Source organism: Triturus cristatus, chromosome 9, assembly GCF_964204655.1.
Source record: "Triturus cristatus chromosome 9, aTriCri1.1, whole genome shotgun sequence".
NCBI lineage: Eukaryota > Metazoa > Chordata > Amphibia > Caudata > Salamandridae > Triturus > Triturus cristatus.
In genome coordinates, this window is record NC_140592.1 from 715201554 (window position 1) to 715225454 (window position 23901).

The 23901-nt window shown below is 42.2% G+C and overlaps 1 protein-coding gene across 4 annotated transcripts in view; it reads right to left on the bottom strand.

Moving 5' to 3' along the window:
- Positions 1-601: 601 nt before the first annotated feature.
- RELA (RELA proto-oncogene, NF-kB subunit) overlaps positions 602-23901 on the bottom strand; it is a 367284-nt gene continuing 343984 nt past the window's right edge. For 2 of the 4 annotated variants that reach the window (XM_085625889.1, XM_085625887.1), the window contains exons 10-12: positions 12237-12317; positions 10891-10965; positions 5070-6747 (exon numbers count right to left, since the gene is read on the bottom strand). In XM_085625889.1, the coding sequence (XP_085482015.1) occupies positions 6095-6747; positions 10891-10965; positions 12237-12317 (809 nt within the window). In that variant the 3' untranslated portion in view covers positions 5070-6094. Of the gene's footprint in view, positions 6748-10890; positions 10966-12236; positions 12318-23901 lie in introns of all 4 variants that reach the window. The other 2 variants (XM_085625888.1, XM_085625890.1) reach the window with 2 other exon arrangements.

A 23901-nucleotide genomic window follows, 5' to 3' on the forward strand; every position in this document is an offset into this window, starting at 1 on the left:
ATGTAACTGCATCACTGTAGGATGTTACTGGGAGAATGGTTCCAAATTTAATAAAATATATATTAAAAAAGAAGTCGGTGGCAATCTGTCTGCCTTAGTCTTTCACAAGGTGGAACACTGGTCTCCAGACTATGGTTATCTGTACATATATGCACACAAACTAAGCTCAATTCTCTAGTTATCCACACTCAATTTCAACAAGGCGATGCCAAACAAGTCACTGTGATGACAGAAGCAGAAATGCAGCCATCAATTCAGCTAAATTTGGAGTTTAGGACTACAATTCTTCTTCTCTAAGCTCAGTAGCAGGGCTGATTTGTTTAGGACCGTGCCTCAAAATCAAAGGTAAGACGTCTGGTCTTATGAGATTTGGTAGGCATGACAGCACTGTGAAGTACACCCTCCCACAAAAAAAGATCCTTCAACTAGTCCTCACAAGATTCCAGAATAAATGCTGTTGCTGGCACTGTCAAGGATATGGGTGGCTCTAATGGGTCTGCTTATGTGGGGTATGTGCCTCTGGGATTCAGAAGGGCATCAATTCATGCATTCCCATTGATGCAAGTCACAGGCATGATCAGGTTTTCCAAAACAACAAAGGTTGATTTACAGATATTTTTAATACACAGTTTAAAAAATAATACAACTACTTTGGATTAAACCTGATCCCACAGCTGGCGGCAGTCTGCAACACACATGAATCGAAAACTGATTCATGCTGGCAAATACACATTAAACATTAGAAAAAGAGCATGTTACTCCATTAATGATTAAATTACCATGTCAACGAGACCTCGATTAGACCAAAAACTGTTCTGCACAAGTCAGAGAGCAAAAGACCCATTCTAGAACAATCCCAGCAAATGGTGATGTGCAAAACATGTAAATAAAAAACATGGCCACACGCTTGGCCTCAAAACTAATATTTAGTAAGGAAGATCAGAGTTTAACGATCCTAATGAAAAGCAAGGTGCATTAATAGTAGCAAGAAATAGTCTTGATTTCCTGAAAGTTTGCTTTCATGACTTAAGAAGACTTCTCACACATAGGGCTTATTATCATACATTGAGGCCAAGTACGTGTAGCTGGTAAAAAAAATTACATTTAACAAATGGAAATACACCAGGCGACTGGTCGAGCATTGTTTTTTTCTTTTTTTATAGCAAAGTCAAACTGTTTGTACATTTTCTTCACTGCATAAAAAAGGTGCATAAAGATAGTATATTTCGAATATCAAAAGGATTAAAATGTCTAAGCATTTTAAAGTAATTACGGAAAAATACAAAGGCTACTTGCAGAGAATATATTGTGATTAAAGCTGTCATTTCCACAAGAGCTTAACACATTTCATACATGCAACTGAGACAGGGGTCGCTTTTAGCATTTAACAGTCAGTCTATGTTGATATGGGAGGTACTGGTTTGAAAACTAAACAGTTCAGGTTGCCTTGGACGCCAGACCATTCTATATTTTAAATAGAAAATATATATATATATAGCTATAATTCTAATAATGCATCTTGGATATTTTCTCTGGTTCCTAAACTGCAGAATTCCCCAGAACAAATTTTCATCATTTTTTGAGTCAAAGCCAGATGAGACTAAATTATCTTTTTTAACTTGAAGACTATTGCATCAAATCAATAACTACGAAGTACAAGCAACTAAAAACAGCACTCCAGAAATATATTTTACAACGAGGTGGTAAGAAAAGAATGGTAATCCCAAGTTCAGTCTTTAAAATGAGTGAATCATGGAAGTGTAACTTATGAAGGTGAAGTGGACCGATTACTTGAAGCATGCTCTGTGAGGCAGTTAATTTTTTTATGGTCAAAAACAAAGTGTCTATAACTGTCACCAAACACTATGTTCCTGGTCCAACAGAATTAGGGAGGGATGTTTATGAATTCTGAAAAAAAATACCTCGAAAATGTCAACTCTCTCCCTAGTACAAAGCATTCAACACTTGGAAAAGCCTTGGAAATGAAGTATTTCCTTCAAGAGACGGGCTATCTTCGACACAGAACAAATGAAAGTGACTCAAGAAGATCTCACCGAGCAGACAAGTCAAATTAATGTCAAGAATGTATACTGTCTAATGCAGGCCCTGAATCACATACCGACTCCTGACCTTGATCACCCTATCGTCTAAGTATGAATATACTAAATGCCTGTGTGTCAGAAGTAAGTTCCTACTTTTTGCAGTGCATAAGGCACAGCACTGTATTAATAGTGCTTGAAGCTGATCTGGAAACGTGGAGGCAACTTGTTTCTGGATGACTAGGATATGGCCTTCCAAATCTATGATTTCATTCCAATCCCATTATTAAAATTGATGGAAGATCTGTTGCCACACTAAATGAGTGAATTTGTCTAGTGATCCATTTCTTCCAGTTTTCAAAGACTAGAATTAGACAGGCTTCATTTTTTAGCCATTTCTTTTATTAAGGAGAGCTAGGAGTACAAGACCTTGGCTAATTGGTGGCGAGGCTACCTCCTACCTTAGAGGTAGATGGCAGAAACTAAATGATGGCAGTCAATTACACTAGTAGATGAAACCTTCCCCGGGCTTAGAATGGCTGTCTCCCTTCCTCTTCCTGCCTTCTTGTACTACTACCATTGCTTCTATTGCGGATGCAATTGCCTTTGCCAATAAGATATCTGAATTGAGTGCTGCTGCACCCTACCATGCCTTCTGAGATAGAAATCTTTGAAAAATCTTTATTTTCCTCCAGGGCATCTGACTTGAGTGTCTGTTTATTTTCTTTTTTGCTTTCTGGCTTTCATCAGCAGTGTACAAAGTGAATAGATTGGACCCATAGACCTGGAGAACAAAGATCCTCTCCTGAGCTTGTCGGGTCAGGGAATAAGTCAAGGCCAAGATGCACACCTACAAACAATGCCAAATAACCATGGGCAGACAGGTTAATCATGTCGTTTGCTATGCTGATCACAGGTAACAATTCTATCTTTGTGACTTTCCTTTATGTCCTCCCTTTTCTTACAAGGCAGATGTTTTACACATTGGTCTAGAAAATCCCAAAGGACATAGTCAGATCATCTTAGGAGAATGGATAACAGACACAAAGGCAGTAGGTGATGTTTGGCACACCTCCATCATAAAGGAGGAGATTCTTCCACTTTCTCTCTCTGGTGGAACACATAATGTTCTTGTAGCATTATAGCTATTTCTGGACGCTGAAAGAACAAACAAATCAGAAGGTGTTTTCCCTTAGAAATAAACAGATCAGATTCATGGCACTTCTACTTTCAAAAAGATGTGTACAGTAAGTGCAAGAAGCCCCTGTAAGCAACTAAAACACTGCCATTGCTCGTGGCACCTTGAAGATGACAGATGTGTGTGTAAATGAGGTGGATTGACCTTAATGTTCAGCTTCTTATAAGACCCATTTGTCATTGTGTGGAACCTACTAATGTCAACTGGGGATATATGTGAATGGATAGATTTATGTGACAAAGGACAATACTCACTACATTCTGAGATAGAGTCTGTATCTAGTGTATTGCGCCTTCATAGGGACTATTATTCTCCAGTGTTTCCTACCTTAAACTATCTTCTCTAGGATGGTCTTCTGTAGAGCGTTCATCCTTAACAAGCTAACTTTAGGACAACTCTTTGGTGCAATGGTCCTTAGTTCATTTTCTCAGCCATTTAGGTTTGTGTTTTCCTGCACTTAATCTCTCTTCCTCTTGTGCTACTTATGAAGGAGCCACCCACAAGGCACTAACCTTGGGACCACAGGAGTGTCAAACACGGGTTGTGGTTGCTGTGCTTAACAGCAGTAGCATCCAAGAGATCAGGAGCCAAAGGTGTTACCAGTTTGGAAGAATGCACATTTTTTATGTTCCTCTTCTTGGAGCGCTCTATAGTTGAATCAGTTTGAACACAACGTCAAAACCCCGATAGTTGATTTTGTTAAAGATCTTGATGATAAAAGATGCCTCAACTTTGGATAATGCTGCATCAAGTGTCTCAAACATGATAGCATGCATGTCAAACTTTGTCAGATGAACCCTATATGGTGTTAAGTCTAATGCCCTCTCCCCATTCCGCAAGTAGCGAGATAAAGAAATAATCTCCTCAGTGACACTGCTTTAAAACTCTAGCTTCCCACAATCCTTAAACTGTCAGAGTGCACTCATTTTGACAGCAAAAAGAGCAAAGTTTCTATTCTCTATGGTTTTTTATTTTTAAATGCAGAATGGTGTATTCAATCAAACATACTTGTAAAGACTATGCTGATTTATTTGGCTTTCATTTAAAAAGAAAAATGTTGCTTCCTATGTATGTTCTCTTTCTAAAATTTTCAAATTTGAACATATATATATTTTAAATGTATTCTGCGATATGCATATTTAAGTTGATATTCAACTGTTTTTGAACGTAAGAGAAATACAGACAATCAAGAACCAGTGCTTCACAAACAAGGTTTCTCATACTCAGTTCTGACAGTCTTGAATGATAAAGTGCACTTCCGGAAGTACTTTGTCGAAAACTATCAAAACTGTCTGTCCAACAACCAACAGTTACATATTTGCACATCCGAACCATACAATCCATACGACCATTAACAGGTTCCCAAAATAACACATTTGTCACCACCATTCTCTCCCAGAGACATGCGAAAACCTGTTCTATAGTTCCCAATGCTCATTGAGACAGGTATTTGTTACTCAATCATAGAGGCAGGCAACAAAGGCTGTTACTCACATCCAAGTGCTTAACACTGGGTGCCCCCTCCTTTATGCAGAGTTTATACCTTCATCAGAAAGTGGATAGAGAAAGGGCTGTCATGACACTTTCACTTAAACTTTTATGCAAATGCTTGCAATTTTACGCTCTGGCTGGGGCTCAGATGATAAAGGCTGTTTGATGCTATGAATGAGTTGACCAGCTCGTCTTGGAATGTGCTCCTGGTCCAAACATCAGAACATATTTAACATCATAACGGTCACCTTTATATTAACACCATTATCAGACAATTGTGCTGCTATTTCAAGACAACAAATAAATATGATTTCAAAAGAGGCTCCAGGTATTGGCCCTAGTTGGAGGTTGTAAAATCTTTAGAAGCTTTATTGCATTTTGTTGGATTTTTATTTAGCTTTCCTTCAGATGCACACACAATTTGCCCAAAAACATAGCATGGGTTTCCTTCCTAGGTGAGGATACCGGATGTGACTAACACTAGATCTGCAGGTTAAATTATTCTTCCAATGATGCCTGTATGCAGCAATTGGTAATACAAAACCAAATAAAAATGTATCTAGAAAGCTGGCAAGATATCAAATGCAGGAGCCACTTGCATAAGGAATGCATTATTTGAAGGAGCCCAAAGTTTATAAGTGGTAGGTGAAATATATTTTTTCTAAACATGTTTACAAATGGGGGATGAAGTTTTAGTGTTTGCAATAAATCTCAGCTTTCTGCAGTCCTCCGCACATCACAAGATGCACGCCGAAGAGCAGTGCAAGCTTTCTCATTCCACAGCTCCAGGCTTCTCAACGATCGCCTCTGAAGGACATGCATAAAATCAAACAATAACTTAGTCCTATTGCCATTCAAATGCTGAGACGTCCACTAAGACCACTATTTTTTGTTCAGGCCAACAACCTGCCACCAAGTACATGGTTGGGATTGAGTGAGTTGATAACCCAACAGATAAGATGCAAGCATTACACAAAAATACTCTCACAGCCACTTTTGAGACAGAACAGGGGAGCAAGAGGAGAAGCCCCAAAACGATCTACCAGACTCCCTACCTTTCTGCCCAAGTCCTAAATACTTAGCAATATAGAAAATGTTGCCCAAATAAATGAATGCAAAACAGCAAACAAAGTTCATATGTGCAGCTGGTTAGGGCAGTTAAGCCTGAAGGTTGTCATTGCTTTGTAGTTATTACAGCCCATGTAACATTCTGGTTCCTGACACTGTTAGGCAGGTAACTGACACTATGTGTCCAGTAGTCTGTGCTAATATCGTTCTCCCGCCTCTTGGGCACAGTCCTTTAAAGACTGTACCCAATTTCATCGTCACGTGTTTCTGTATATATGGCAGTATTGGCTATGTCGACTCACGATAGGTGGTTTAGGAAACTGTTCAGGTCCATGTCCACCATCGATGTAAGGTTGTCATCTCCAGGTATAGAACTCATGATTCCATTAAGCAGACTGCCGACACTATCTAGTTGTTGGCCGTTCTCCTCATCTGACCTTCCACCCATTAGTCGCGTGATTGAATCTGGGTAGGTCATGAGAGTGGACTGACTCCCGGAGCATGCAGGGTTGGAACCAGAGGCGTCTACTGGCTGTACCTCGACTTGTTGTGTCTGAAGATTGGCCATGGATTCACTCAGCATCTTGCAGAAGTCCGAGTTCTCAATAGAGTTCAGGCTGGCATACTGGTCACCGTCACCTAGGATGTTACCCAGCTCCTCCTGGCAATGCATATTTAGGAGGGTTGCCAGGTTATTATCGTCTGCTGTTGCAGTGCCCAGACCAACCATTGGGGACTGCTGCTGCTGAAAATTACTTCCAAATCCCAGGCTGCTGAAATCCACAGTGGAAAACATCTGATGGGAGAGCTGTTGGGTTGCTGAAGAGGATGCAGTAGGCTGGCTTGATGCAACCTGACTGTTGAAGTTAAAGGGCACAGAGGACTGTGTTGGCTGAACCACCGACTTCATGGACACTTGAGGCATTAGGATTGGCACCATCTCTGGGACTTCTATGGGGAAAAAAGACGTGGCTTAAAAACACTGTACACAAAGTTTATATACCATTCAATTAATATTGCAGGAAATTATATGATGAAACTAGAGGATATTCAGTAGTAAAACAGAAAAGTAAGAATGGCAGAGCTAAACGTTTGCTTCATTTGAAAAAGCTTTAGGACAGTTAGAAATTGTGTGCACTACTACTCAGATTGAATGGTCCTCCTGCTTGTCTTTCCATCAGTTAAAATGTGATGTTAGTTTGCCACTTTGAGTTTTCTAGAATATTGAAATACAAAATTCCTCCTTTGTGACTAATGCATTAAAATGAGAGTGAGAGTTATTTCTCTGTGATGTCCACTTCAGGCAACTCTGATAGAACATAACACCCGTTCAGCCATTGCTGGGAAGTAGTCTGCTAATGTGACTATCTGTGGCTGCTATGTGAGTATGTGACAGTCCTTTCCACATTAATCAAAAGCACAAAGATACCTCTGTAAGGCTGCGCTGTTGGAATGAGGCCCTCAAATTTCCTTTGTGTATGATTCCCCTGGGGAAATTCAATAATTAAATAATTGCAAGGAAAACTAAAAATCGGTTGTTAAACCCATCATCACCATCAGGTAGCTCTTCTTTTCTGGATTGGGATAACTGGTGGACTGAGGAGATATTTATGACCGATTGGTCTACCTTGAGCACTGGTCCAGGATCCGTGGGCAAGAATCATTCAGAACACAAAAACAGGCATTCAGAGAGATGCTCTGAATATTTCACGGTAGTAATGGAAAGGGTATTTTGGCTTATATGATTACTTAAATGCAGAGGAAGCCAACTGTAAAAGAATACCAGAGGCAAAATATTTTTAAAGTGTATGGATCCCTATGTCCACTAACTGATTTCCTCGCAAAAGATAAAGGTGGTTTCTGGGGAAAACTAAATGGATTTAATATTCATTGGTGCAAAGCCATACTGATATCAAATAATGTAGTATAGAAATGTTAAACGATACCAGTAACAAATAGATGGGTGGATAGTGTTGCACATGATGGTAATCTACAATGAATCCTCGATACTGACTAGCTCCGTCTGCAGGGCATTTCCGGAACACTCTACAAAGATAAAACTGCTCTTCCTTTTTAGACCGCAGACTACCAGACAGCGCAACTGTCTGGATTGCTAAACATCTTGGGAACATTCAGAAAGTTGACCTAGGAATGCATTCCGCCCGTTGCTTACCATTGGCTTTGTGATTTGTAACTCACATTTTCTGTCTTTCTATTTGCTGGCTGATTTGCTTTAGGTTGTCCAGCTCGAGTTCGTCCCTTCCGTTGCCCTAACTTTGTTTACTGCATTCTTCCGCACACTCCCTTTCTGTAAACAGGCCTTTAAATCTTCTTCCCATCTTATCGTGTTTGTGACAAAGGTCAAATGTCAGGCTGTGTCTTCCAGGGACCTTGGTGTTCATTTTTCTTTCTCGGACTTCAAAGTGAGAGGGTTTATGTGACAATCACACAGTCTAGTGGGGATCTGCTTGAGGAAGGCTGTACAGATTTTTTATTTTTTTCCTAACAAAAAAATGTAATGTCTTCAAACGAACTGTGCTGAAGATCAAATCAATACATTGGGTGATGACATTTCCACACATTATCTTTTGTGCGCTGTAAACTTTTATCAGTAAAACTGTATGTGAGGGCAAATATAATGGTCATTTCAATTGAAGATGTGTTGACTGTAATGGCAGTATGCTACCATACAATTCGTACTCCACGTTACCTCACTCCACTCTACTCTACTCTGCACCATTCCACGCCACACTGCGTCTCTGCACCATTCCACTCTATGCCAATGCACTGTACCAGGCTCCACTGAACTCTACACCACTCTGCGCCACTCCACTCTATGCCACCCTACACTGCACTCTACACCACTTTACTCAAAACCAATGCACTCTACACCAATCTATTCTGCACCAACTCAATCTAGGCCACTATACTTTACGCCACTCTACTGTACTCTACTCTACTCTGCATCACTGCACTCTATGTCACTCTATTCTACTCTGCACCGCTGTACTCCATACCACTCTACTATACACCAGTGCACTCAACGACAGTATACTCTGCAACACTGCACTCCGCCACTCCACTTTATGCCATTGAACACTACACCACTCTAATATACTCTGCACTATTGCATTCAATGACTCTCTACTCTTTACCAATGCACTCTACGCCACATCCCCTTTAAAATCATCTCGTACTATGTGACATCCCAGCTGTAATGGCGCCTAGAAATCCCCTCGGGATGATTCGTGCACCAAATAAATGAATACATAAATAAATAATAAATAAATACTCTGCCACTGTAGTCTACACCACTCTATTGCACTTTGCGCCACTCCACACCATGCCACTGCACTCCACTTTACTCAAAAACAATACAGTCTAAGCCACTGCACTCTACAACACTATAATCTTTGCCACTGCATGCCACTCTACACCACTGCACTCTATGTCACTTTACTCTGCACCACTGTATACCACTCTACTTTACAGCACTGTAATTTACGCCACTCTACTCTGCGCCACCGTTCTGCCCTTTATGCCACTCTAATCTACGGTGTACCACTTCACTCTATGCCTCTACTCTACATCAATCTATTCTGTCAGTGCAGACTACCATACATAACTGCCCTCTTCACCACTGCACTCTACATCACTCCACTCCACAACCCTGTACTCTACGCCACTACTCTATACAGGTCCACTGCATCCGGAACCACTAAAATAATTTGCTTCACGCAACTGCAGTCTACCCTGCACAGCTATACTCTACCCTGCTCGACTCCATTAAAGTCTGCTCCACTGACACTCTACTCCACATCACTTGTTTCCACTTTATGCTATTCCATGAACACTACTCCATTCTATGATGCTCTATGCAACTCCCTCTATGCCACTCCATGCCACTTTACTTCACTCTATTCTATTACACACTACTCCACTCTTGACAACCTACTATGCTGTACACCACTCTACAACACTTTATGCAAGACCCTCTACACAACTCCACTCTGCTCTACAACACTCCACCACACACTATGCTACTGCACTCTATGACACTCTACTCAGCTGACACTGTGCTCCACTCTGCCACTCAACTCTACGACACGCTACTCCCTCCACAACACTGTATGCTACTCCATGACAATCCACTTCACTCCACTCCACTCAACTCTACTAAACACCATTCCACTGTACTACACTTTACAACACATCACGCCACTCTCCTTTACCCTAATAACTTTTAGCCATGGTGAACAGCAGCCACGCTGGTGTACAACTTCTGACTGGGAGAAATTTAAAGACCTCTAAAACAAATATCTAAATCAATCAAATACTACAGATCTCCAGTCACTCTTTCAAGCCCATGCTTCAAATCATAGCCCACAAATGTTCCCCAAAGCTGCAAATTAGTATCTTAAATAACTCTGCTGAGATTCCATGTGGGCTTCATTATTTCCCGATCCGCCCTATGGCTGGCTCATGTCCTATGATTTCTATCATTATTTCAGACTTTTCCAAGTTTGATGAGCTCTGTAGCCAGATGTCCCTTCAGAAGCCTTCTAAAATGTGAAAATCCCCCCGTGTCTTAGATCAATAAAATGACTAGAAGTAACCTGTGAATACTTGTACTATGGCAATGTCTCCCTTCACCTTCCAGAGTGTTCTCCAACTGTCCCATACTCAGCGAGTCGTGTTTGCTCAACCACCCTATAGGTCTGCTCATCTTGTTCCCCACACTGAATAGTATCCTTTGCACATTCCCATGACAAGTCTTCGGGGTCAGATGGATAGTCAAACATTCGCTGAGTTGTGGTGAACTATTAATTCCTTCTCCATTTTTAAAGAAGTAATTTCCCTTACTTCTGGTTTTGTCCCATATGTTGATAATATTGGGTTTTATTTTTCAGTGCGATCTCTCATTCAAGGCATGAAATATTCTATGGTATTACCTTCAACTTGCTAATGTGTAAATATGCTTCTTCAAATACATTCTAAATGATGCTTTATGCTAAATGTATTAATTTCAAACATACACAACAAACAGCAGATGAATGTGGGCTTATAAATTATAGTCAATATTACTTGACTGACCTTGCTTTGGTGTTGGTTTCATAGTCCGAAAGGGAGTAGCTATTCTGCGAGGCATTTTTGGATCAGTGGATGCTGCTAAAGAAAGTAAGCATTAGTGAACCGAACAACAAATGGGCACAATAAGTGAGGAATGACTAGTATAATGTGCTACAAAATGAAGGATGAGTTTAGTTTTGAGAGTTAAAAAACAGCCAGGCACGACAGCCTGACCACATAGTCTAGAAATGCAGGACACATTTATTAGTATCAATTTAATGGCTGGAGTACCCATAGTGGAATCATCATCAAGGCACAAACTGGTTTGTGTTCTTAAAATAAGCCTCTGGAACTTCGCCCCCAATTTGTTACATCTTAATTTGCTGTGAGTCTGACTTTATTTCAATAAACCATGTCTCTATTTCTGCGTTTCTCAACCCTTTCAGGTACCATCGAAAAAATTCTTTGTCACTCAGCTGACCTGTGAAGGTGATCCCAATTTTTGAAAAAGTAACTGATGGATTTCTCCTCGTTGTTGAACTCTGGTGCACCATATTCCTTAACTCGCCTAGCATGAAAAATGGAGGGCTTCAATTTCGTCTCACAGCTTGTTAAATCATTCCCAGGTTACAATTCCTGATGTACATGGTGTCTATTCAAGGTGTATGCGGCTATTGAGGAATACCTTGCCATTCCACCAAACTGACTCTTTTTTATCTTCCTACCGATATATCCTCTTCTGTGTGTATGCCTATTCGTTTCCTCAATGAATTGTGTGAAAAGATCTTCCTCCTTTCGGTTATGGTATCCGCAAAACTTGATTCGACTTCTCAACCTTCTGCATCCACAAATGAGCCCTCCCCATTTTTAAGAACCAGCAATGGGTTAGACTGTGCCTGAATCTACTAACCTATTCCATGACAATTCAGTTAAATGTAATTCTACTTCTCTCTTCTACATTTGGCGTCTACCTTTCTTCCCAGACCCACCTGCACAGACACTTTCAAGTGAAAGGGTCACCAATACTTTATGATAGGCTCACCTGTCCTTTTGTTGGTAATGATGCCTACATCACATCCATACTCTTCAAACAGAGGTGGAGTCCTGAGCACCACACGAGCGACCACTTCATAAATCCTTTCTGACTCCATACCTTCCACTTTGAACACCACAGTCCTCTTATTTGAAGTTTTTGCTTCCTCTTCATACCACTTACCCACCTACAGTTGTGATGGTCCTGCTTTGTTCTTTCTAAATTAAACCTCTGTAGGAAGAGTGTCTTAAACCCAACATCCTTTCTATGTCTTTTATCCACCCTTGTAACTGTGTCCCGTAAAGAGGTTCTTGTTCAGCCCCCACACCAGTGATACCTGTAAATGGGATGCTCTTAGCCATGCTTTTAAAGTGCTCCATTGTCCTCTTGCGCTTCTCCTCAATTCGATGAAGGTCCCCTGGAAAGATATTAGAATTTTAAGATGAGCCTAGGAAATCAGTTAATATTGCCAACTGTGAAATGATCTGAGATTATAGTTTAGATACAATGGTGAGATAATTAAGAAAAAACTTAATGAACTTAAACAAAAGCAGGCAAAATGCCACGCAGAATTATAAGGTCCATTCTACCACTGCCACTTGATATTTCAAAGGTGGTAGGAACTATTAAGTAGAAACACTATTTTACAGAGTTTGTAAGAATATTGGCAGATAAAACATATTGTGTATCGATGAATCCTTGTGTTTTCCTTTACCTATGTTGTGATACTGTGAACCTATGCCTTGTTTTCGAAGTCTTTATAATAAAAAGAATGTTTAAAAAAAGAATATTGGCATGGATTCTTGTGCTAAAGTCTCCTTGTAAGGGTCTCTTCATAATAAAATTGTAGTGTCCAGATGCATTTGTAAATCTGCTGCTGCCAATAACAGTGTTCGTCACCATAAGCCAGGTCTGCTGGTTTATGTAAGGCTCCAGACAGCTTATCAGTATGTGGTGCGAGCAACGCTGTAAGTATGTAAATATAAATGCAGGGTACTGCCTAGCATCAGATTTTTATGGTTTCAAAGTGAATCTCCTATGTTCTTAGGAAACTGTAGTGTTTCTCGAAGGACTGCGAAAGAGGAACTGGTGAAATCATAAAATGGCACCCCCGGGGCCACAAACTTTCTGCACCAACCCATGATCGGAATCCTAGGGAAGGTGAAACTACAATTATGGCCAACCAGAATTCTCAGTACGTAAGTAGACGGCCTGAACTAGAGAGAAGCTAACAGATCAGTTACTGTTATTTACATGTGCACCCTGCATGTGTACTTCGAGTAGATAACCAGCTGTCATCCTGCATCGGCATGCTCAATGCGGATAAGCTGGCACAGGCAAAATAGCAGCAAAATCACTTATGTGTAAAGAGGGTGCTGAATGGGGTGCTGAATGTTCACTTTCTCAATACAAGTACAGAGGTACCCAAGTATGCACCCCCACCTCCTATCATTGACTGCAACCTATCACCTAAAAGGCTCACTGAACTTGTGGGGAGAAGGGGGGATCAGAGAGAGTGATTTAGCCACTCTTTGCTCCTGACAACTCCCCAGAACTCACAGCCTCCAACAACTCCCTTTGTTGGCCATGGTGATGTTCTAGGCTTTTATGGTTGCTCCTTCGATAGAGTACTGTAGCTCTATAGGCACAATCTGCATGCAGGTCCAATGCCACAGACTAAAAATAAATATTGCTGAGGAAAACGCTGTCCTTTAAAAAACACAGTTTCACCCATTTGCAATGAAAGGCCTGTTTTTGAAAATACCAGTCCACTGTTTTCAATAGCATTGACTTCCTACAAGGTCATCGATTGTACTCAAAATGTCCCCAAAGAGCCAGGGAAGGCTTCTTGGACATTAGCGATAGGTTCAAGCAAGACAAAAGATTTTGCCCACTTCCAGTCAGGCAAACATCAATACTACACTTATCTTGCTAATTTCACTCTAGAAGGATAGATCTAGTTCTTTCTCTCATTTCCTCCTCTCTCCAAATCAAAGGAGAAGTATTCCTTATTATAAGATCTGGACCATTAGCCTTGTGTGCCAGTTTGCCTGCCCTGCATTGCAGCTTTCCAGTTCCAGAGAGTCAAAGTAAGATTGAAGAACTGCATTTACATTTCTTTTCAAGACACAAAAGAATTCTTCCAGCATATGGCAGACGGATTTGGCTCTTTTTCTGTTCCTGTCCGCTTTGTGCCACAATAGTGGTAGTAGCATTTTATACATGGTTAAGTATAAAGTAATAGAAACATTTTCCTAAGTGAGTCACTTCACAATTATTGCACAGTCTCCAACTTCCTTTCTCAGGACTTTGATCCAGTACGTTTTTCAAAGCTAACAAAAGGGCAAATGTAAGCTAACAATGCTATGTTGTTCCAGTTTTTCTAAGCAAAAGAACTAAGCTTGGTTTAAGCTTCCCTCTCTACCTCTCATGATTATTACCACATTATTACCCCAGCATACTCCCATGGCGGCTTTAGGATAAAAGCACTACACACAACACTTATGGTTGCATATACCTCCACCACCCGTGAGTCTGTAAAACCTCCGCCCTTCACAGAAGCAAGTGTCAGCAACTTCCCTTCACCAATGGCTGTTAAAATAGAAGGGGAGTGCCAGGCAGGAAAGCGTTGCCTAGGAAAGACTTCCTGAATGAGAGTCAAACTTCTCTCTTTCGAGGAGAGTTAAGAGTGAAAGACAGATAAATAATCAATAGCCCTGTGAGTTGTTCACTACAAGATTATGTTTAATGCCAACTGGACAAACTAAGGCATGAAGATGACAACTTCACAAAAGTGACTTTTGCAACCTGCAAAATAAAGATCATAAAATAAAACTTGTAAAACAAAATTCTGGGTCACTAATTTTTTTGTCAACAATTGTACCTATGCAGACATGGCTTTTCTACAAACCTTCAAACTTGAGGTTTGTGGAACTGCACAAATGTAAGGCAGAGGGATCACTTGTAACATGATACCTTTCACTCATATAGCTCCTTATAAATAAATAAATAAATATCTATCTATATATTACCTACTGGCGGTCGCCAGTAGGTAGTTATAGTTAGGACCACGTTTCCATAGGAAATCCGCAACATTCTATTTTGAATAACTTTGGCGCCGGTCGACGAATCCTCGCGAATTTTTCAAAATAGGTGGGGAGCTACGCTCCGCTCCTACCCTGAAAGTCTCGGGGGGATTCGTCAAGCGGGGGCTGAGATAAAAGGGGGGTCCCAAAACGCGTTTTTCCCATGCATTTTTCCATAGGACCTTTAGACACAGCTACAGCCCGAACGGCTGAACAGAATTACTTGAAATTTGGCAGAGAGGTAGTCCTCAGGTCAAGGAAGTGCCTTTTGTAGGTTTGGTGTAAATCTGTTCAGTAGATTCAGAGAAAATAGCCTTTAAATCAATATATATATCTGAGCCAGCTTACGGTGCGCTTACGGTGCGCTTACCGTACGCGTACGGTGGCGTGCGCGAGCGCGATTTTGATTGGCTGTTAGATCTTAGTAAACATTCGAATCGGTCGAAACCAGGAAGCGGCGGCCGCCATTTTCTCTCTCGCTCTCTGAGTTGGGCAGCAAAAACGATGCCAAAAAATGTCTAAAGAGGCAGTTTCTTGAGATCCTAACCACCCAGCATTGATATAGGGGTCCCCAAACAACCCCCAAGCCCAAAAAAAAAATATTTTTTTTTCGGAAAATCGCCGATTACGCTTACCGTACGCGTACGGTAATTTTTTTTTTAAAAAACAAATTATCCACACCCTCCCCACCCCGTGTGCAAATGGTGCCCGAAGGACACCATTTGTGCATGGCTTATTACAGGTAAGAAATAAACAAAGAATAAATTTCACAAAGATGCGCATAATATGTCCCCCATGTGCGCACGGTGCGCGAAGCGCATCGTGCGTACATGGCCCATCCCGCATAACGTGGGCACGCGGTGCGCGCAGCGCACCGCGTGACCACCGTGCGTGCACGGCACTAACTGCGTAAAGTGGGCGCGCGGTGCGCAAAGCGCACCGCATGCTCACTGTGCGCGCACAGTGCGCGAAGCGCACCGTGCGCGCACGGAACGAACTGCGTTAACTGGGCGCGGACGCCATGAATGGCGTAAAGTAACTTAGCATTTAAAAAACCGTACAAATTCACTGAAAAACCATAGGTTTCACACACGTTATAGTTAGCTGGACATTTTATTGATAAAAAACCAATGAAATTCCCCCGTTATAGTTAGTGCAGGCAACTATAACTCACGCGACCGCAATCTTCTGCTGATGACATATGTGTCTTTATGAAAAAAAAATATTTGTAATATATGTATAGCTAAAATTTAATGGAAGAAGACATGGGCAAATAAGTGTCTAAATACAGTATTAGCATCAGCAGAGGATTGCGGTCGCGTGAGTTATAGTTGCCTGCACCAACTATAACGGGGGAATTTCATTGGTTTTTTATCAATAAATTGTCCAGCTAACTATAACATGTGTGAAACCTATGGTTTTTTCAGTGAATAGATATATAAATATAACCTTTGACTGTCAAACCACATTTTTTTGTTTTGTAAGTAGATTTGCATGGAACCATATCCTTTCAAACTTTTACAGTAAGTGTTGGAAATGGTTCTTTTTGCAGGGTTATCCCCAAACTTTTTGCTCCTTCCTCCTATTTTTTCTTGACCGGTTTGTGTTGGTTTTAGGACTCTGGGCACTTTACCACTGCTAATCAGTGCTAAAGTGCATAAGCTCTCTGTGTAAATTGTGTTATGGATTGGTGTTTCCATGATTGGATATTTGATTTCCTTGTTAGTCCCTAGTAAAGTGCATTGAGTGTGCCACGGCCTGTAAATCAAATGCTACTAGTGGCCATGAGGCACTGATTGTGCCACCTACGTCATTAACCTTAAAAAGGTAACTCAGACCTGCCATTGTAGAGTCTGCACTCAGTTGGTAACTAACATGTCGACTTGGCCAGTGCACACACTTGCCAGTCCATAACCTTCCCCTTCCTTAGATGTCAGGTACCGCTAAGGAAGGCCCAAGATACCCCTGTGGGCAGGGTGCAGTGTATGTTAAATGTAGGACATGCCCTGGTATGTGTGGCATGTCATGATCGTGAATTACAGCCCATTTAGTTTTTCACTATTGCAAGGCTACCTGTTCCCCATAGGACAGAATGGGAAGTTTGTTTATAACATCGTATAAACATAACTGGCCCTGGGAACTAGGTGGGTAAATAAAGTTTAGTATGCCTGAACTCAGAATCTAAAGATGCATCTTTTAGTGAAGGTGATTTTTACATTCTGTGTTTGAAAATACCACTTTTAAAAAGTAGGTATGTTCTTGCTCAGTTATCCCGTGTGCCTCTGCTGGAATGTGGATTGCCTGTCTGGGTTTTGGATGACAGAAGGCTGGGGAGCAGGAGTGGCTCCAGAGAGTCTAGGTAGGGTCAGGAAAGGGCTGAATAGACCTGGGCTGCAATGGGGAAAGGGGAGGAGATTTCCTTGCACCTAAAAGGGCCTGGTCTGCCTCTGACAATGCCGCCTCCACCTCCTGCCCGGAAATCACACCAGAGAAGGCAGAACTGGTTCTCGCTGGGCACAGACACACTCTGCCTAAGCGATCAAAGGATTTTGGGATATTAATATTGGGGACCAGACCCCTGAATTTTAGAACTCTTTTGGATCAAGACTGCCAAGAAGAAGAGCTGGAGAAGATGTGAGGAGGACCTATCACTTTGCTGTGTTGGCCTGCAGTGGCTGCTTCTGTCTTGGGCAGTGAAAGGACTGGACTGGAATTCCTGCAATCTGCTTTGTGAGTTTCTCCAAGGGCTTGAGGTAGAGCTTGCCCTCTGTTCAAGACTTCTCAGGAACAACAAAGACTTCAAGCTCTTCTGCCCTCAGCACTGGGGAATGTGTGTTTTGTGCTGCAACAGAAGGAAAGCAACTCGACAACATCTACGATGCCGCTGCCGACTCCTGTAGTGGAGGTGGAACTACAGGTGCACACATTGCTATGTTAGCATAAGCGTCTTAGAAATTAAAACACCATCTTGCCACTTTTGCTGCTTTTGCACACAACACTGTAGATAGATGTTATTATATGAAAACTGCTTGCTTGCCTTTTCTTCACATGAGAACGGTTTGTTGTTCACATCCCTAGACGTGCACCGCGAACCTTGGTCTGAATATTGTGTGCAGAAGCAGTCAGGGCCAACAAACAATGAATGCTTTTGAATTCAGGTTGATCAGCCCACGCTCTAGCCATAACACGCACACAGCTGCAAATATCTGAAACTTGAGCGCCTTTAATATTCCAGTTTGCATGCATGACAGAGACACTTTGGAGAAGACTTTTTCCAGACAAAGAGCAAAGCTGATCCTGTGATGTGATTCACCTAAGCTGATAATTACGGTATGGGGTTCCCCATTCAAGCCTAGAGACCTTCTATTAGTTTAATAATACTAGCTTACTAGTGAAGGCAGGGTGGTTGTATTCCACTATCATTTGTAATACGATTTCTCCCTTCATTTTCTATGGTATTGTAACAATGCTGATGGTTTTATTCTTAATCATTTGTCTGCTTATGTTAGCCAAAGTACTGCATCTTAGGACACGTAGTTTATAAAATAAACATTTTAAACTGTACTGTGTTTCAGATTACTCTTGTTGTGGACTGATATGAGAATAATACCGAACAGGTATTTCTAATTCCCACCATTCCTGAGAGTACTCTAAGTCGCTTGTTCTGAGTTGTCTAATCATTGGTAGCTTCGAGATGATACGCAGAACGAATGAGACACTGATGCTAGTCGGATAGGGGTTCTGGGTACTGAGGAGAGTTTTTGGTACACCGCAATTCACCGAGGTCCTGGTTTCCTGTGCATAGTTCTGTGCAGGAGCAGAATCCCTGCAACACTCCGTGTCTTGAAGGCACTGCAGAGGGCACCGCCGCACCGCGACCCTGGTCTCACCGGCGCTGCCTGCTGATGCGGCCACCGAGCCGCTGCTCGCGCTGCGACCTGTCGGCATAGCACTCCACACCGCCTCGCTGCACGACGACGCCTTGGCACCGCCATCCTGGTCTCTCTGACGAAGCCTGCTGACGCCGCCACCGAGCCGCTGCTCGCACCACAACCTGCCGAAATAGATGCCGCTGCTTGCACCGTGGTTTGAGGGCACTACTCGTAAAGTTACACGAGGCACCGCCATCATCCCGCACCACAGCCTTGGCCTACCGACGCCAGCGCCATCGACTGCAGTTCATCAGCTGACGACAGCGCTTCTGCAACGACGACGCCACTGCCGGCACCGTGACCTGCCAGCACCATGACGAGCACCGCCTTCATCTCGCACCACAACCCTGGTCTCACCGACAACGCCACCTGACGCCGCCACCGAGCCGCAACTCGCACCGCGACCTGAAGGCACCGCACGCCGTACCGCTGCACTTTGCACCGCAGCACACGACACCCGACGCCGCCAGCGCTCCTGACTCCAACAGAGAGGAGATCGACCTGCAACGCGTGTGACTTCAAGGGCCCCGACGTCTCCTGCACCGACCTCCGGAACCGCCGTGTTTTCGGGAGCGCAACGAGAGGTCGCCGACGACCTTCATTTCTGAAAGGTACTGTTTGCGGGTCTTCCCGACACCGTAGCTGGCCCGCGACGCCGCGGTCAGACAGAACTGTTTGGATTTGTTTGTTCACGACACCGTGATAGCCCCGGACCCAGCTATCGACATCCAGGAACTGTTTTTAAAGCGTATTTTGATAACTGTGGATTTTTAATGACTGTATTGCGGTTTTGTATTGTTTTTGGTCTTGTCTTAAGTATATAAAAATATTGGATGTTTTTCTAAACTGGTGTGGTTTCCTTGTGTAGTGCTTACACTGTATTACTGTTGGTTATGTGCAGATGCTTTACACACTGCCTCTAAGATAAGCCTGACTGCTCGTGCCAAAATGCCAAGAGGGTGAGCAGGAGTTATTTTAGGAGTGTAACTCCCTTATCCTGACTAGAGTGGTGATTTCTGCCTGGCTTTGGCACATGCCCTAGCCTGCCAAAAATCCAATTTCTAACAGTAAGCTACTACACTTCCTATGTGTAGCCTACCTTTAGATTATCTTGTACTCTGTGCGAGTGTGCGAGACATGGATGTATATGCATTGTACAACTGCTTATGGGTGTGCTTGTATTTCGGCTCCGAAGGCTGTTTTTCCCCTGAATGCCTTTTGACTGTGGGAGTGTTAAATGTCAAAAGTTGTCTATTGGACTTCAAGGTGATCAGACACATCTTTCAAAGCCAATGTCATGCTTTTTGATCTTTGAGTTTGTTTTGCATCCAACGTCCTGCCGTACCAAAGTATTGTTGTCCTAGGCTTTGGGATGTGTGTGTGTGTGTATATATAATATATAATATAATATATCTATACACATATACACACACATATATACACACACACACACACATATATATATATATATTATATATACATATACATTACCTACTGGCGGTCGCCAGTAGGTAGTTATAGTTAGGACCTATTATCCATAGGAAAATCGTAACATTCTTTTCCCAATAACTTAGGCGTCGGTTGACGAATCTTCGCGAATTTTTCAAAACTCGTGGGGGCGCTTTGGTGTGCTCCTATCTTAAAAGTTTCAGGGTGATTCGGCAAGCGGGGGCCGAGAAAAAAGGGGGGTCCCAAAATGTGTTTTCTCCATGTTAATTCCCATAGGAAACTTTAGACACAGCTACAGCCCGAACTGCTGAACGTAATTACACCAAATCTGGCGAAAAGGTAGCCCTTGGTTCAGAAAGATTCCTTTTTGTTAAATGGAGTAAATCCATTCAGGAGTGCATGAGAAATTTGAAAAAGAAAAAGTTTCAATATCTGGGCGTGAGATCTGATTGGCTGTCAGCACTTCATCCTGGAATTGCTGGCAGCCATCTTGGGACCAATATACATGATAGTACCCCAATGAAATGCATTGTAGTGAATCGAACATTTTGAGGGTTACCAAAAGGAGAACTATAAAGGGTGATAACAGACTTTAGTTACATTAGAATTCATTTGTTGATGGTACCATACTAATTTCCGGAATTGTGGTGTGTTCTAAGGTGATTTTACCCTGTGAAAAACCTTCTGCTGGGATATCATGAATAATGTTTGAGAGAAAACTGAAGCTAAAATGAGAGCATATTTTCTGTAAATTCACATTATCTTTCTCAGTCATGTGAGAATAAAGTCTGTCATTCTCAGTAAATCATGTACATCCAACAAGGGCAGAGACTGTCAGTTGATGCCTTTGTGTTCTACTGCAGCTTCCCAGAGTGTTCTGAAGAACAACTAGAGCGCTAACAGTCTTACTTATTTCAAAATATGGCACACCTGAAACCATGTTGATTGGAATAGACTGGTAACACTTAAAACATTTAATTTGCAAAGGAACAAAATTAGGGGGTTCATTTTGCCATAGAAAGTATGATTAGTGCTGCAGAAAGAAAAATTAGGGCATGTTTTAAGTGAGATCTCAAATCCTCTTCTATTTCATTAGAAAATTCTGACATGCAGACTAAAACAATCACTTTCAATACCAGCAGTAGACTTCCAGTTAACTCCCTGGTGAACAGTAGCTTTACTACAGTTATCTAATGAACAACTAGAGTGCTAACATTCTGAATTTATGGCAAATGTGTGACACATCTGAATGCCTTCTTGATGGAATCAAAGTAAAAAACTGAAAGCATTTCCTACTGAGGAGACTGCAGTAAATGAGGAAATTAGGAAACTTCATAACAAATAAGTCTCCCAAGACGGCCACCAGAGAAAGAAGAGCCCAAATATCACCCAGATGTAGCCCACATATAGCCCAATGACAGAAGTGTGCAAAACACTTTTTATTTTTAGTTTTTCTGCAGTTTTATATAGTGCAGATTGGTCAGGTATTGGAGCGTTACATCTTACTTGGACCCCTTATTGCGTATTTTGCACGAAGTACATGAGATTGATCTTGCAAAACATTGAACTTTACGATTCTGTTAAACTGAAGTTGCTCTAAACCGGGCTTTATAACACCCGTTTTTACCTACTGGTTTTAATTAATTCTCACTGTATTGTATTAGGAAAGAGGATTTACTGTTTTTATGTACACTTTTATGATCTATGTTTCTAAATCAGATCAAATAAAGTTTAATGAATTCTATGGTAGGACGGAGGCGAGGATTATGCACATCTTTCCTCACTTTATTTGCATAGCAGTTCAAAGAAAACATAACACAACAATCATTAAACAAAAGACTACACAACCCATGAACCATTAGGGAGGTAGTCTCCAAGGTAACTATAGTCCAATCATATCACAGTCCATCGTATATAATATTGTGACGTCCCTTCCGCTTTCTTCACTGCTCGTCAGTTAAGTGCATTCCTTACAATCTTGGCTTAATCTGACGTTGTTGCTGTTTGTATAGCGGTTTCTTGTGCACGTTATTAGCATTATTGCCTTGGTATGGTTTCATATTCCCTGCGCAGTAGGCTCTTGCCCGAGAGCGTTCTCCCCCTTGCAGTTTCTCCCGCTGTGCGCTCTGCGCGCGGTGAGATCCTGTCAGGCGCGTCTGGTCCGAGCAAGGCAGCTCCGTCGAGTGCTCCCGCTGGTCTTTACGCGTGTTTGGGAATCCGGTCACTCCTTTAGTGTCCGCTTGATTCCTGACCAACTCTCACCTAAATTTGACACTACTACGCAGTGATTTCCCCACACGGCCACGTAATTGGTATTGCGCCTCAGTCTATTCTTATAACAGCTTCGGGGAAAGCCTAGCTGTTGGAGCACCGGCGAGGGGGCTGCCTTAAGGATTTTAAGCGCATTTGTTCTGTGCTCACACCCTCTACTATCATGTCTTCTCCAGAAGAACATTTTTACTACTCCTACCAGGAAGTGGAGGAGGAATGGCCACCCAACTTCTCCCTCCAGCAGTGGACCAAGCCCTCTCTCTGGCTACTTCTAGGGCGCTGGCTCCTCTTAGGGATCAGGTTGATAAGCTGGCGAAAAGCATCCCTGGGGTGTTCAGTGACCCAGATCTGGTGACGGCGGGTCCCAGTAGCTCCCAGATGGGGAATAAAAGGGCCGGTAAGCATAACGCGGGGCACTGGGAAGGATTTGATAAACTTTATTAGGAGACCTTCCTCAAGAATGCCGGTCTTTTTTTTTGTTTTTTTTAAGAAGGAGGGCTGTGTGGCCCCCCTTCTTTTTCTAATTTATTCACCCCGGGGACCCCATCCCCCGGGGCCGGCCTTTGTTTTTTATTATTTAAAAAAATATATATATATATATTTATAGAAACACATAGGACATGCTGGACAAACCGTATGTACCAATCACCATGACTATTTGCGTGATATTCATTAAAAGGCGACTATGCATACAATGAATCCACGTGAAATTCATTTACACCGCTAGTGAAGCTCTGACGGGCACATTTAATACACACGCACACCAAGCCATTCAAAGGGGATTAGACAAAAATTCGACCAAACTATGCAAGAAACCCCCCTCACGGTTAATAAAACACACATCCACCGCCGGATGTGTAATACTTTTAATTTTACTCTCTGGACCTCACTTGAGTCACAGCGTGCTCCTGGCTGAGCCCAATGCTGTGTTACACCCACCAGTGCTCGCCGAGTGCCACACACCTCTGTGTTGTATTCCACCAGCTAGTGCGTATGCTAAGACACTCTCTAGCCCATGTGTACTGTAACACCACCCTGTGAATATGTCATGCCACACTTGCCTTCGCATGGGTTATATTGCCCCATCTAACATGCCTTCCTCGATGTCTATGTTATAATGCACAGCGCTATGCCATACATATTACAATCTGGGATCCATATCTTTGTCACAGTGCATATGCAACGTTACACTCCCCAGCACATATTTTATATTACAACTTTAGAGACTAGTTAGGTTACACAACACTGCCCTGTGCATATTACA